Genomic DNA, 17149 nt, shown 5'->3' with positions numbered 1-17149 from the left:
ACGTGGTCTGACCGTGGCGCGTCTTCGTCCATTGGACCTCGACAGCGTGGGCCACGCGTTCGTTTCGGACATCTCGTCGAGGCAACGGGCTTCCATGAGCGTTCGCATAGCGTCGACGCGCGCACGCATACACATACGCACACAAATACGCACACGCGCGCGGAACACATGTATGCACACAAACACACGCTCGCGCACACAGACACATACATGTATATATATATGCACACACGCAGAAACTGTGCCCGAGCGTTCGTTGTCGTCCGTGTCTGTCTGGGTGTCACGCGACCACGCGGGCACACGACACTCTGGCGGCTGATAGGCCGTGCGATTTAGTAGCCTGGTCGACGCGGCGACGTGCTTCAGAGGATGAACCATGCGAGCTGGTTCACGTTCACGAATTCTCGACGGGGCTAGGCGGAACGCTGCGGCGATAGCGAAAGAAGTGGTACGCTTGCAGGGCCCTCCCCGTCGAGCGACCGTCATACGGGCGTCTCGAACGTCACCTGGAACAATCGTAACAAAGGACAATTAGGTGTTATCTCTGTGCTAGGTCAGGGTACCGCGATCCCGTTTCCCCATTTCCGAGAGAATAAAATTAGCAATTTCGGTAGCAATATTCGTCCACGAGAGCGTGCGACACACCATGTGCATCGGTGCAACTATTAACAGAGTATACTGTACAAGATAGCTCTAACGCAGATGGCGTATAACTGTTATGGGGCAGAATGTGAAAAATACAAATGATTAGTAGATTGATAAATTAAATTAATTTATTTCCTGGGGATTTTTAATAGATATTTGTTAATTGGTGAGGCCAAGTATGCATGAAAGGTACGATCTCATTATAATATTTTTGCATTAGTACAGATTCAAGAATTGCCCTAACGTAGATGGTGCATAGTTGCCATAGGGCAGAATGTGAAACATCGGTGATTTAATAGATTGATAAATTAAATTAATTTATTTATTGGGGATTTTTAAGAGATATTTGTTAATTGGTGAGCCGAAGTATGCGTGAAAGATACGATCTCGTAATATTTTTGCATTAGTATAGGTTCAAGAATTTTGTGAGTTAATAGTAGGACCATGGGCTTGTAATATACAGGGTGACCAATTTTAAGTTTCACACTCGATTATTTTCTAAACTGTGATAAATTTTTTTCAGGTGGACGTGCTTTCGAAATTTTAAAGTGATCTTGGCTTTTCTAAAGGAACTGGATATTCTTTTTATACAAGCGAATAGTATATAATACTAATATACATAATAATAATATATTATTATAATAATAGTACTGTAATGCTAATACTAGTACTATAATACTATATATATTATGCATATGTATAGTATTATAGTATAATATTTCATGGTGAATTCATTGACCTATACTACTTGGTCTCCGAAGCTAGCAAAAATTTCTGACCACTCTAAGAGTTAAATCAATTCAGCCTTGATCAGAGAGATCGAGGTCCGTAAAATCCATCCAAAGGAGGGCACGTAACGTTACATCTTCAGTGTAATGAATTTAACATACGATTGCAGAGCGTGTAAACGAGTGTAGCGAGCTTAATACTGCGAATAATTCAAGAAAGCTATCAAACGAGATAGACACTGATTCAGATGTTGGTTTAACGCGAAGCAGCTTCTAATCTGATGCGCTTAGGTAATTGCTTCACCCTTTCCGAATTCTTGGTCACGTAGTGCTATATTCAGAAACACTTAACAGCTATGTTATGCAAATCTAATTATAGAGGTGGTTAGATCGTTAGTGTACGGATCTGTCGCCAAGTGCTATGGTTAATTCGTAGCTGCTACTATAGAGGCCACTTAAATTTCAATTATTCTAATGAAATGGAAGCTTTCCGGTTATCAACTGCAGCGAATAGATAGACAATTTTCGAAACGTTAGTCTGTTATTCGTACCTCGACGAGAGCAGATTATAACGCTCATTACTTGCAAACTATAGATTACTTCAAATACAATGGTCGGCCAAGGAAGAATGGTCTTTCGAATATTAAAAAGCAAAAAAAAAAAAAAATAAAAAAGTTATCGCCTCATTATTACTTAAAACTGAGTTCCATTACACAAGCTTCTAGCCCACGGAATAATTTAATAAAATATTCCGATATTATTTAAAAGACAGCCTATATTTGAGACAAAAATTCACAAGCATAGATTATAACACATTTCGTCTATACAAAATACAAAATAAAGAAACTTTTAGTCTAAAGAATAATTTAATAAAATATTTATATTAAATTATATATTCTATAAAAGAAAAGCTATATTTCACAAGGAAAAAAAAGAAAAAAATTGTAGCTAAATAGATTTATCATACCAAGACAAAATGTTGTTTGCATCGATCTTTAAAAGCCATTACTACGCCTATAGAATTTCATTAATAGACTTCTCTATTGTAGCAACGAAATATAGTCCACCTGGAAATGTCTTCAGCAGCGTAGCCTAGACCTTAAAACGTTTTTCAACGCGAAAGGCATTAAAGGCCTACTGCTAGTTACTCGACACATGCCTCGTAACACTAAAAGGCGTGTTGCTAAGGAGTCGCGCGAAAAGGTCAAAGCTAAAAGCCAAAAGAGCGGGGTAGTATTATCGCGATTGTTCCAGAATAGCCTGGCAAATTTGTTACTTATGTCACCGATACGTTTTTGTAATGCCTTTCCAGCTGGACAAATATCATCAATAACGTCGAAAACCTAACGTGAAATATAGATCTGCACTCGAGCTGCGAATCATTCCCTAGAACGCCTTCCGATTGTTATTTTCTACTTCGGTCGACAAAACTATTTCTTTCGGAGAGAAAAAGTAATTTCCAACGAGCGACTGGTGTTCCACGAAAAGCTTTATTACTAGGTCGGAATTAAAATCGAATTTTCCATTATTCTCTTTGCGGTACCATTTTAAAAATACCCGAAGTGGCATTACAGACGCTATAAATTTTCCTTTCGTAAAAATGAGAATAGAAAGAAGGAAATTAGAATTATTACGTAAAATGAAAGTAGAAGGCAATTATAAATTTTGGATTTCGCAAAAGCTTCGATCGTTATTTTCCCTTTCAGTCGACGCGATTAATTCTGCTACAGCGAAAATCAGTAATTTCCAACGAATGAAGGCTGTTCCGAGAGAAGCTTTGTCATTAAATTAAGAATTAAAATCGAATTTTACATCGTTCTCTGTACAAAAGCATTGTAAAAATATTTCAAAAGGTACACGTAAAATTATTTTGCACTGTGCTCGCTCAAATACATGAATCAGGAAAACAGAAATATAATTATTATCTAAAATAAAGATAAGCAAAATTATTTCAGGAGGCACTCGTAAAGATACTCTAACCTCACCTCTCTCAAAAACATAAATTAGAAAAATAGGATTACGATTATCATCCAAAATAAAAATATAGAAAGATGATTTCAGGAGATATTCTAATTAAAGTTAGTCTGAATTTACACCCATAAAATCCCAATCATCACCTAAAATAAAAATATGAAGAAATTACAACATTTGGGCCTACCTAGCTGATGATGGGCATTAAACAGCAGTCTAGGGTTCAGGTTGAATGTTTACAATGACGTCTGGAATGCACGTGTAAGGACGAATGACAGTGTGCAAGGTTCGGGTGAACGGGATATTTATGACTGTATCGAATGCAAATGAAGAGCGAAAGGCGTCCGAGTGTTTAGGGTACGTGACCGACCGAAAACGAGGCTATGAGAAATGCGTGATTGAGAAAGAAAGCATGAATACGAAAGAAGACAAAGTGCAAGGTTTAAATAAGGGTGCAAGAATGCGAAGGAGAATAGTGTTTAGAGTCAGTCATAGAGTTTTTGAGGGTCAGCCGAGAGTAATTAGCGCTTAGAATAAGTTTAGAATTAGTTTAGAATAAATCATTTACACCGTTATTTCTGTTGCCTGTCCAACATACCTACGTTATTTTGGGTTCATTGTTTTGTAGAAAAGGAAGGTACGGCCCTGAAAGAATGTCAAGAGTGTTTGAGCTTGAGTGCAAGGGTTTAAATAAGAGTGCAAGGATGCGGAAGAGTCAGAGTAAGGATCAGGGAGTGTCAGAGAGTGTCAAAGTGTGTCAGAGTGTTTTAAAGTCAGTCATAGAGTTTTTGAGAGGTAGCCGAGAGTTATTGGCGAGTAGAATAAGTTTTAGTTTGAAATAAATCATTTTTATATTTACGTCACTGTTTATTCTGTTGCCTACCCAACATTCCTACAGTTTTAACCCTTTCAGCGACATTAAGCGTGGACCACCCACTTCTCACGACGACTGAAATTTCTTATTTTATTCTTATTTTATAAAACTATACAGCGTTCATAGCCCAGATTGAATGGTTGTGTGAGAACCCATATATGCGTTCATAGCGCTCAAAGGGTTAATATCTTCTGTATAATTATATATCGCGATTCTCGTTAAAAATAGTGTAAAATATTTTTGTCCATGGATATCAAAAAATCAGTTGTGAAGAAATTCGAGAAATGGGAAAAATGGAAGCACGAGGGAAAGAAGGTTAAACCAAGCACCAAGGATGGAAAGCGTGTCACAATTAATCCAGCGACACCAGCGTGCCTTGAATCCTGATTAATTCCAACAACCGGAACGTTGTCGCGTTGGAAAATAGAAATCGTGTTTCCCGATGCCGACACCGCAAACTCACCCCGTCGCGTTCCTTCTATCAATCTCGCGAATCCATGTACCACTCGTTTCGCAACCACTTTCACGCTTGTCAAAGCGAATTAGTCGGACTAATTAAAACCGCTCGGCGGCTCGAGGCACGACAACGGCGCAAATTAGCGAGTTCCCATAAAAATTGCAACCCCCGCTTTCGCGCTTCTGGGGTTGCTTAATGCTCCGCGCGAGATACGCTGAGAACTAGGGTCACACGCGCCGCTGAAATATTCACCAGCCACATGCGATCCCCTCGTTCTTAACATTCGTACTAACACGCGACAATCTCCGCTTCCCTATCAATCCTTTCCATCGCGTTGCTCGGAACCGCGGAACGAATTTTTTCGCCTATCAACCTTGCCATCCCGGCCGTCGTTTAATCGTACACACCCTCGAAATCTCGCCACGTCGCGAGCTCGTTTGCGAGGGAAGCGTGTGAACGTTTCATTAAGAGGAATTACGGAGTGAGAGATTTGCCGGGGAGGGAAAGGACAGACGGAGGAATACTGGGTTTTTGCATATCTTTTTAATTTTGTTAGGGGCGAGATACTATTCCGAGGTATCAAGTTGAGAATTTAGAGTAATTAGAGTATTTGTACATTTCTTTCATTTTAAAGGAAATGAAATATTATTTTGAGGTGTTGAATTGCGAATTTATTATTTTGGAATTATTTGGAATATTAAGTTGAGAATTTAATTATTCCTGTATTTTTTTAATGTAATGAGAGATGAGATATTATTTTGAGATGTTAAGTTGGGAATTTAGTATATTTATATATCCTTGTTTAGCTTTTTGAAGGGTGAGATATTATTTTGAGTGAATGATTTGGAAATTTAATGTATTTATATATATTTTTAATTTTGCGAGCAATGAAATGTAATCTTGAGGAATTGACTTGAGAATTTAATGTATTTGTATATTTTTTCTTTTTAATTTCGGAGGGTGAGATATTATTTTGAGGGACTAAGTTGTGAATTTATTATATTTATATATTCCTTTTTAACTTTCTGGGGGATGAAATATTATTTTGGGATATTAAGTTGAGAATTTAATTATTTTTATACTTTTTTAATGTAATGAGAGATGAGATATTATTTCGAGGTATTGAGTCAAAATTTTAAAGTAGTTATTATTGCTTCTAATTTGCAAAATTCACGAGAAATTGGAGAAGTGTCAGGTTTTGAGTTTTTGGGTAATCTTGGAATGGTTAAAACACGACTGATGGTTATTCCGCAAATTTGGTGCAATTTTAATATTTCCCGACTTTAATCTACCAGGAATCTTTAGTGAACTTCGAAGCCATCAAATATTTTACCGTCTGATTTTCTGAAACTTCTTGCAAGACTTCAAAGTATCGAACGTTCGGATAATATATCTCGTTTCCTGGCAATTTTCTCTTTATTTAATTTCAAAGTCGTAAAACAATTTACATTTTGGATTCTCGACAATTTTACGAGAAAATCCAAGATATCAAATGTATAAATTCATCTGCATTCTCCTCTTCGTTTAATTTAAAAGTCGTCGAACAATTTATACTCCCAATTTTCCAAAATATTCTACAAAATTCCACTACACCGGACATTCAAATAATACATCTCGTAATTCTCTTGAATATTTTCTTCTGTAATTTCAACTCAACTTCGAAGTCACAAAATAATTCTATCAATTTTATAAAATTCTCCAAAATAACAACACAGTAAATATTCAAATAACACATCTCCCAAATCTCATTGATTATTCTTCACTTTTCCATTTTCAATTTCAAAGTCGTGAAGCAATTTAAATTTTCAAAAATATCTAATCAAACCCTATCCACCCTATCGAATCTCTGAATATCGCGTCTCACGTTTTCCTAATAATTTACGAGTAATCTTAATATTATCAGCAACTCCACTCGAATCGCGATTCCACGTGTTCCCTACAATTTTCATAGGTGCAAATAAAGTTCTGGCTGGCACTGCATATTAATTCACGCTAGTGGCGATTAAGCGTGTCCTTGTTCCCGCCTGAAAGATTAGCGTAATCTCGTTATCGCGCGGATATTTCTGTAACTCGATTGACGTGCGTGCAACCAGACGGACATGCAATTTTCTTGTTCAACTTTCGCACCGTTCACCCTTCGGATTTACAAAAGCGAGCGCGACTCCGTCAAAGTATTCTATTTACGGGCATCTAAGCGCGCCAACGAGCTTCTGTACAATTACGCGAGCATTATTTTGCGTTATTCAAACTTCTCCTGTTCCGGGTTTGTATCATGCAAACCTGGCGAGAGCAGGAACGATGATGAATAGTGTCTCAGAATCGCGGCCGTTGTTACAAAACGATTACGCCGCTCGCAAGTAGAATATTATCGTGCAGGTCTGACGAGCTTTCATGAATTTACCACGCCCTATCTACGTTTTCAATTATCTCGCAATGGTGACGTTTGCGAGTGGCTGCTTCCAGGGTTAAATAATATTCTTGGGTCGATGAGTTTGGACAGGAAGTGAAAGCAATTGGTAATTGACACGATTTATTGCAACCATTGGTTGGTGTCACGTGTATCTCCAACAGTCTCTGTTTTAATTTTTAATTAGTGAAATCTATACTCGTCTGAGATATCTCTGTGTAGATTGGTATTATTAAAATTATGAAAATTTGTGAAATTATTTATCACTAAAAGTGTTGTGAAATTTTTTGAATTATTAATTATTAAAATGATGAGAATTTCCAAATTGCTATTTGCTATAATTAAAATTATTTCTGAAGGAATGGCAATGGCGATGGTATTAGTAAGTTGTCAATACACCTGAACATTTTATAAGCAAATATAATATTATGTGTATAATGAATTAATTAGTAAAATAAATTTTATTATTAACCAGTTAAGTATTTTTGAAGACTATACCCGTCATGGAGAAATGGCAGAATTTTGTGTCATGCACAAAATTTTGTTACCATTTGATATTTAAATTGTAATTTTGGCGAAAACTAAAATATAACTATTCAAAAACTTCCTTTTCCAAGCTATGTTAGCTAAATATCGCAATTGACGATCGAAATCTATAATCTACAATCGATATTAGGTAATTACTCAGTATCATTATACCACATGGTCACCCGTGGCTTTGTTTCCAATATAGCACGTCAGAATCGAAGAAAAATTGTGGGAACCTATGGAAAACTGGCTTTCCAAAGCTATGCCAGCTGACTGTTTAACCCTTTGATTGCCACGACGAAATCACATGGAATTTCGGGGCGCCACGGAAGTGCATCGCTAGATGCGAGATTTGTTCCATTTTTTTGATGTTCTAATAAAAATTTTTAACTGTTCAATGGGGCACTTATTATTTCAAAGTATCTTCTAATTAGCTGTTATATTAAACATGCACTAACTGTCAATTTTCATTCAATGTTATTCAATGTAGTTTAAGTAGTTCAAACGCTCCGGTCACTAATGACCACCGTGGCGTCACAGGAGAAACCGTGGCCGTTCATATATGACCAACGTGGCAATCAAATTGTTAATGGGAACTTTGAGACGTGTTATTTACATACTTAATATATTGAAATTTCACAAACCCCTTTGATTTTTAAATTACGTGCTCATAAATTTCAATAGTAAAATTCTCCTGACTGAACTAGAATCGTAAAGTACAGTGAATTTATTACACTATTTGTCTACTTCGAACATAATTGTGGTTGCTCCTCCAGAGTAATATTTTACAACCAAGTGCGTGATTCAGATCGGACGCATTGCCAGCTCGACGCTTCTAATGATGGAAGTTTGCCAGCAGCACGGTGATTGATCATGCCTTCGGAGGAATTCTTATTTTGAGTGCAATCTTTCTAAATTGTCACATCCTGTTACCTCATTGGGAATAAAACTTCTTACGAACGTAAAAATTCCAAGTGGAGTAATATCTCGCGTGCGAGGGGAAAGATCCAACGCGTCCAGATGATTTATACGCCAGAATATTCGAGATATATGTAACTCGTATCTTCACGCTCGAATCGTATTTTCTCACGAACGACGTCTCCAGCACGGTCAATAAATACTTGCGCGATAAATTTTTGATAAATAATTAACGAGCTTGGGCGAGTTCAATCGCACGAATAAACGCCTATCGAGATAGTCGTGCGTGGAATGTGAATTTCCATTAAAGTTTGGGCAGCAACTTTATTAAACTAATATCCTATTCGTAAAGACGATTCTACCGCTATCGCGTTACAGTTTCAAGTTCTCTCGAATCGATGATTACATTACCATTAATTAAGATCGGTTTCAAATGAAGTTTCCAATTTCCGACGCGAACACCAGCTCGACTAAACAAGCGTGAAACTTCAATTGTTTACTCTGGATACTTGAAATAATTTTCAGAGAAAATGGAGACGTGGTATAAAAATGTACCAAGGGATGGAATCGCGAATTTCATTTTTCTTTTTTTAAATATTTCAATATATTTGATCTGTTAAATATATACACGCGAAAAGCACAGAGAGAAGATAAGTTGAGTATCTTTTCCTCCAATTTAAGAATATTTGGCGTTAATTTGTGGTCAGTGGGAAATATTTTCGAACGACGTAGTTGAAAGATATAGTTTTTTAAGTATGGTATTATTAACGATATTTCCGCGAAGTTTTATAAAAAGAAAAGGAATCTTAATATCATATCTTTAGCATTTTTAAATATTCCATAATAATATATATTTTTACAATATTAAATAGTATTATATAATATTATATAGCATTACAGAAGTATAATATATATTTCCATAATATTATATTTCTGTAATATATATTTCTGTGAAATTAAAAGTCAATTTTGATAATATGAACGATAGAAACGTTTAAAAATAGCATTATTAATATTTACATGAAATTTGATAGAACCGTAGTTAACATTACACGATATTCTGAATATTGTAAAATATTCAAGAGCGTGGAATTTATTTCTAGTATGAAATGAAAAGATATTTCTGGTAACATGGAAGATGTATCCTTTTAAAAGTAGAATTGTCGATAACAATTCTACGAAATTAGAATCGTAACAAACGCTATACCATACTTCAGATATTTTGCAATATTCAATAGCATAGAATTTATTTTTACGAACAAATAAATATTTCTGGCAATACAGAAGATCTATTTATAACACGAAATATATGTATATATTAAAAATACAGCCCTGACAACGCAGAATTAGTTGACAATTTATACGAACGTAAAAATTTCTTCCCTCCCTTCCAAAAAAATAAAAAATATTTCTTCCTAAGATCTTTCCTTTCATACTCATCGCGCAATTTCCCTCGGAAAAACGAATGATCTACTGCAACGTTTTCAATGATTCGAAAGAAAACGGCGGGAAATTAATTCGTAAAATCCATTCACCTGGAAATGAAGGATTCACCAGCAAGTATCCCGGATGAAACGGTCGATTAGCGAAATTCGCCCGAATGAAACTGAGGGGAAAAAGAAAACGAGGCGTGCATCTAACGTCGCGCCATTTGCCCGTACGAAGGAAGCTAGTTTTCTGACACTCGTTGTCTTCAAGTGCCTCTACCACTCTTCTCTCATCTTTTTTCTCTCCTCTTTCTTTCCCTTTTTCTTTTCTCTACAGATGCTTCATTCACGAGTGGACAACAGTCGGAACCCTGTTCATTTCGTTATCTTCTTTTTGCGTGCGGCTTAAGAATGAAGTCATCTGGCCTGGGGCCGCTGAAGCGAGGCCGATGCTAACTCAATATCGGTTCACTTTTCTGGCTCGAGTACGCGCGGTAATTGAGTTTTTCTGTAGCGATATATTCGTCGAGTTTTTTCCCCCGACCCGGCACCGACGATTTATATCGCGGACGCAGAATACTTCCCGGCCTTCAAGCTATTCGTTTTACGATTCAAATACGAACAGAGAGCTACGCTGGCCAATGGATACTTAATCATGCGCGAAAAGGAGTGGAAGAATGGCTGAAAGTCATCGCGACTATGACGACGATATAGTTTCAGCGAGAAGGAAAAGACGAGACGAACAAAGGAGGTAAGACGTGCATGAATTATCGGGAAATTATATCGTGGACGATGATCGGCTGGAATAAATAATGACAGGATTCCGAAAAAATGAAAAATTTTGTTGTAAGAGAAAGCTATGATTATGTTTGAGATTAGGTATGAAAATATTGGGATTTTAATACATTGTTGACCGGTGGCGAGTTAATTCGTCTTTTCCTGCCCAAACGTAGTTGACCGATGACGAGTTAACTCGTCATTGCACTTGCAATATCTATTTCAATTTATGAAACCCAGAGTGATATAGAATATTGTGTGCGAAAGTGATTTTGAAGATTGGATTACAAAATAATAGCCGGTGACATGACATAGTTTCTGTGTAAAATTGCGGGTCAACAAAGTGTTAATAATTAATTATATTTAATCTGGAATGGTAAGATTGTTTAAATAAATTTAATAATACCTAGATGATGTATGTATGTTATTAATACTGTATCGTTATTTAAAAATTTCCCAAATTTGTTGGAAAGTATTTTTAAAGTGGTTGTTAATTAAAGATTAGTTAATAGTTATGATTGAATTTGATGATGATTGGCAGGAATAAATAATGACAGGATTCCGAAAAAATGGAAAATTTTGTTGTAAGAGAAAACTATGATTATTGTTATATGAGTTACGTTTGAGATTAGGTATGAAAATAATGATATTTTAATAATTAATTATATTTAATCCGGAATGGCAGGATTGTTTAAATAAATTTAATAATACCTGGGTATGTATGTATGTTATTAATACCGTATCGTTATTTAAAAATTTCCTGAATTCGTTGAAAAGTATTTTTAAAGTGGTTGTTAATTAAAGATTAATTAAAACTTATGGCTGAATTTGCACAATCCTGGTGGTAAAATATTTAAAGTAATCCTCACCGAAAAGCTTCTAATTTCTACGCTTCGGTTTATCGAATCAACCATGCACCGTGGCGTCTGACCAATTCGGGGTAATTCTACTGGTGCCGCGTTAATAGCGTTGCAATTCCGAGCTCTCTAGGACGAACGATTTAGTTACAGTTAATTACGGATAGTATCAAACAAACTCCCTATTCCCTTTATTTATACACGGAAAAAAGGACTGGAAAGAAGCAAGAAGTCAGGCACGAACATCCAATTTTAGTAAAATGAATAATTAATACACAGGAATTTTTTATACGGGAAAATACGCATGTCGTCATGAAAAATTCATTTTCTTTGTTATCCGAGTCACGTGAAATAAATATAGAAACTATGCTCGACGTGTGTTTCGTACAGAATCATCTTAAATGCATAAAAAAATATTAATTTCACGGTTATTTTAAAATTCGAATAGATTCATTTGTACCCCTGTTTAATTTTCTAATTTCGCACGAACCACTTCAATTTTTATATTGTCTACGATACAAGTATAAAAATATAAGGTCCACGTACTCCTCTTACAATTTTTATTACGCCCCTTAACAAATAATACCTCTTCATATATATTTACACTTACGTATTGTTATATCCACAATTATTCACGCGAATTATGCTAAAATCTGAATTCTGTCAACGATAATACACAAACGTATACAAACAACATGATTAAAAAATCCGAATATTTTACGTCTCTCTGTCAAAATTAACACATTACGTACAGGCCACGAGATATCCCGTTTTTGGCGAACCGAACGTTGCGTACGGGTCACGAGATATCTCGTTTTCAGTCTTTTTCAATCGAATTTGTGACTTAGGCAACTAGAGACAAATGTTTTTGTTACGTTACCAGGGTAGTGAAGTCTTGCACATTCTTGTGACAAATGATAAGCAAAATAACTGAATGTTGACATTCCAAGAATGTAAAAACAATCAGTCAGTATAGCCAGTACATCGGTAGCTCTGTGAGGATCGTTTACCGCACCTTATAAAGTGTTTTATTGTTGTACACTTTGTTATTTCGAAATATATGTGCAAATTTGTACGGAAATAGTTTTCTAAAAATCATTTACATTTTCAATCTGGTGCCAAACAACATTGCACAAAGGAGTATGCTTTACCAGATATCGCACTCTAAAGCATTATTCAAGTTTGTGAGAAAAATATTAGTTAAAATGTATAAAACTTTATATAATGAATCGATGTATAAAGTATATAGTAATATCTAAGAATACTTTATGTGAATATATTACCAATTTTAAATTAAAAATGTGCATATATGCAACGTATTGCTTGCCAAGCATGCTTCTAGGGTGTTCAAAAATGTGCGGTCTTTGGGAGCGCTTTGAGCGCGCAAGACGCCGTACGCAATGTGTTAAAATACACGCAATCCAATAAATCCTCGCGTGAGTGGTTCCAGCTACAAACTTCCAGATTAGCTATCGCGTAATTCGTAATTAGCAGCGGGCGCATTAAAAACTGAAAACATCGTCTAAAATCAAAATTCAACTGCGAGAACCCTCGACGCCACTGGTCCCACTCTTCGTCGACCGAAAATCTCCAACGAGCCGCTGCATATGAGAAAAATAAAACAACAAAAAAGGAAAAAAGAAAATTCCACTCGCATCATCGAACGAGACAAAACCGGTATTCACCGACGAAACTTAACCGAATGCGAAAAGCGCGCCACCCCATGTCACGATCTCCCACTCGCGCGTAATCGCCACTCGCGTCGCGCTAAACATCCCATTCCGCGGAGAAAGGCCGCGGTAATTCAGCGCGAGTGCTCGCCATGCGACTACTCACCTCTCTCGTCCCCTTTTTCGAGCGTTTCCTCTCGAGCTTCGGTGTCTGAGGTAGCAGGGTGTAATCGCCGCTCGTGCCGCCACTACGCTGCCGCGTCAACGGCTGGTGCGACAAGAAGGGTGCCCGTGACGGTGGTGAAAACTGAACACCCTGCGGCAGTAACGTGTACCCGAGGTTCTGGCCCTGGGTGAACGGAGAAGTCGGCGGGAAGTGATTTGCCACAACGGGCGCCCAGTATTGGTGCGAGTACCGGGACGGCGAACTCTCTGTGGACAGTTTATACGGTGCTGGTCACAGGTTACCCACTCTCGCTCGTCTAATTGCTATTCGATATCGATCCACTACCGATCTCGTATGCGTCGGAGATCGGTAAATGAAGCGTGGTATATGTCGCAGAACACCGAATGAAATACAGTATGCGTTGTATATGGGCGATTACGAACCGGTGTACGTCGAAGATCGATGATTTAAAGTTAGTATACGTAGTAAATCGGTGATTGAATACGATGTGGGTAAAAATTCGTCGACTGAAGTCTGGTATATGTCGAAAATCGGAGATTGATAATGGATATAATCGAAGATCACCGATTGAAAACCGGTATGTATCGAAAATCGGCGATTGACAGTCGATATACGTGGAAGATCACCGACTGAAGATCGGTATGTATGGAAAGTCGGTGATTGAAGGTCGGTACGCATCGGTAGCTATCGACTAAAAACCGGTATATGTGGAAAATTGACGATTGGAAGCCTATGTACGTTGAAAATTGGCGATTGAAAGTCGATATACGTCGAAAATCGGTGATTGGAAGTCAGTATATGTCAAAGATCCACATTTGAAAGCCAGAATATGTCAAAGATCGACAAGTGAAACCTGAAATGTGTCAGAGATCGACCGTTCCTCCGGGTCAGACCACGATGGTTTTGCTTCGGTAAATGAAGCTCGAATTGAGACCACGAGTGATTCCAGAGAAGAAAAGGGGTTGGGAATTCGTTCAGGAAAGTTTTATATTTTATGGTTTCGCTGGATTAGGTTTTTGTCTTTTGGGTTATTGCATGTGACGGAGGTTACTGATCTAGGGTTCAAAATGCTATTGGTTACCGTGATATTAAAGAATGTATTTTCTGTTACTACTTGCGAAATTCGGGGAACCAAGACGAACGAAAAGTGGATTCGCGGAGATCCGACTTGAGCAAGTCGAACAGATTCGAATCGAAGACACCGGTGATTCGACTTTATTTCTTTGGAAGAAATTCTAGATCTGTAACTTCGTACTTGGATAAGAAATTCACTCTCTCTTCTTTCAACGAAATAAAATATCTAAAATTATTATATAAATACACTATCTAACACAGAATACTTTAATTTCTCTAATGTCCAGTTAACGCTAAACCTACCGACAATTCGTGTACACATATTTCTACCTAACCTGTCAACTGACAGATAATGGTACATAAAGATTACGTATAAACCTTGGAAAAGACGGTATGAAAAATTGATTATCGTCTTCTATTATTGTATTATCAATCGCCAAGAAAGTCAGCGATTAATTAGGCAAAGCAAAATTATGAAATGGAGGAAATTGGAAAAAGCTATCGTCCAACTAGATTTAGACACGGTAGGTTTAGCGTTAAAAGGCTCCTGCCATCTGATCCTTCGCAACTATCGATCGACAGAGAAGTAGTAATGAAACTTACTGTCGCTACGCGGATTACTGTGCCTTCTCTGTGCCTTCCACGTCGTCGATCGTACTCTTCCGGCAGTTTCAGTGTTTACAGCGTCGACGCTAAGACTTCTCGCGACGCCCCTGTAAGGATTCGACGTGGTTGTCTCACTGGCCGCGGCGACACCAGCGAGCTGCTCGTTAAGGGCGTACAACTTGGACGTAATGTCCTTACCGATGAGGGTGTTGAGGACGACCTTGAGTAGCGGCCTATGCCTGAGTACCCTGAGCAACTTCAGCCTGGTCCAACAGATGTACGTACTGGACTCCTCGGCGCGGATCGTCACTTGGAAGACGTCGTTGATGTTCTCGTGCATGGCCTCCCATTCCGGCGAGTCCACGAACTGATAAGCTTTGATGTAGTGCAAGTGTGTCCCGTCGCAGGTCACCTTCAGCCTGCACTCCACACAACCATTCGTTACAGATAATCCGACGTTCGCTATGTAGCCTGGTATATGCAGAGTTGGCAGGAGGCGCGCTCGTGTTTTGCACGTGAAGCATAAACGGGATACACGGGATGCGAGATGAGACGCGAACTTCTCGTGAAACATTTCCGGAGGGTGGCTCGAGAAGCTTCAAAGGGGGTGAATAGTTTTGCGTAATTTTCCCGTAGTTTGATCTCGCGAAAGGAATTGAGCAGCGTTAAAGGATCAGGCTCTTTGGCGGCTGTATTGTTCAGTTTGGTACTACGGTGTGAGCAATTTTCATCTGATCCAGGGAATTTTACAAACAGAGAATCCGAAATGGAGGCCTCGGAGTTTTAATCCAAATTTAATTTGAAGAGCAACACGAAGATGCGGAATTTTGAAAAATTTTGTGCTGGAAATACCGCGTAAATTATGTGTTTAATACGACGGTGCGAGTAATTTTCATCTGATCCAGGGAATTTTAGAAACCGAGTACCCAAAATTGAGGCCTCGGAGTTTTATTCCAAGTTTAATTTGAAAAGAAATACGAAGACAACGAATTTTGAAAAATTTTGTACCGAAAATATCGCGTAAATTATGTGTTTAATACGACAGGAAAATATGGAAAATTTTCATTCCAAGTTTAATTTGACAAGAGATACGAAGACACGGAATTTTGAAAAATTTTGTGCTGGAAATATCACGAAAATTATGTGTTTAATACGAGTGGAAAATATCGCAGAATTTTACTGTCAAATGGTGAATTTCTTTGATTATATAGATAAATCTACGACGAATTTTGATTACACTCGGATACTCTATGTTCAGTTTCCGGTATAATTGCGTGGAATAAATTTACGTATAATACGATATAAGTCTAACAGTATAAACGTGTATCGAAAATATTATGTAAATTAAGTGTTTAACGCTGTTGGCAAATATCGAGAATATTAGTGCGCAATGTATTTCGTTGTTTATGTAGATAAATTTATGGCAAGTTTTAATTATACCGAAGTACTCTTCGTTTATTTTCCAGTATGATTATCTACGTACACAGTCCTGCAGACATTCAGCGTTCAACAAAGGGGTGAAATGTACATAGTAACAAAATACCGTGCAAGAGGATAATACTTAAATCCCTTAAATGGCAGGAATTGTAGCAAACTCCTATTACTGCGAAAAGTAAAATTCATTGAAACACGATACTCGTGCAAATTTCTGGAATTTTGTGAACTCCAATGTACCTCACCTCGATTTTCGAACAGGAATTTGAAAATCCTCTAATTGCAGACGTGTCTTCAGTCGTGCATTTAAAAAGGCTACATAATACTTCTATATCCACTCTAACCCCTCTCGTATACAGGGGGTTAACATATAACGCGTGTTAAACTAGTGCAGATATCGACTTCGACTTTCTTTTTTTAAAGAATCGTATTTTCTTTACCCCAACTCGTTAACATTAAACCTACCAAGGTCAAATGACCGGTGAAAGAAACGGAATTAGAATCTTTAAAAAATGGAATAATGGGGGATATTGGAAAAATAATTATACGTATATCGGGGAAAAAATCGCGAAGTTGAGTGATTAAGACG

The 17149-nt window shown here is 37.5% G+C and overlaps 1 protein-coding gene across 1 annotated transcript in view; it reads right to left on the bottom strand.

Annotated features, from left to right (window-relative positions):
* Window positions 1-356: 356 nt before the first annotated feature.
* LOC108552777 (blood vessel epicardial substance) overlaps window positions 357-17149 on the bottom strand; it is a 33869-nt gene continuing 17076 nt past the window's right edge. The window contains exons 4-6 of the mRNA XM_017907443.1: window positions 15124-15545; window positions 13426-13691; window positions 357-506 (exon numbers count right to left, since the gene is read on the bottom strand). Coding sequence (XP_017762932.1) covers window positions 483-506; window positions 13426-13691; window positions 15124-15545 — 712 coding nt within the window. The 3' untranslated portion in view covers window positions 357-482. The remainder of the gene's footprint in view (window positions 507-13425; window positions 13692-15123; window positions 15546-17149) is intronic.

Source organism: Eufriesea mexicana, unplaced genomic scaffold, assembly GCF_001483705.2.
Source record: "Eufriesea mexicana isolate 0111107269 unplaced genomic scaffold, ASM148370v2 scaffold10, whole genome shotgun sequence".
Lineage (NCBI taxonomy): Eukaryota > Metazoa > Arthropoda > Insecta > Hymenoptera > Apidae > Eufriesea > Eufriesea mexicana.
Note: the sequence above shows the minus strand (reverse complement) of the source record. Positions and strands in the feature narration are given on the sequence as shown.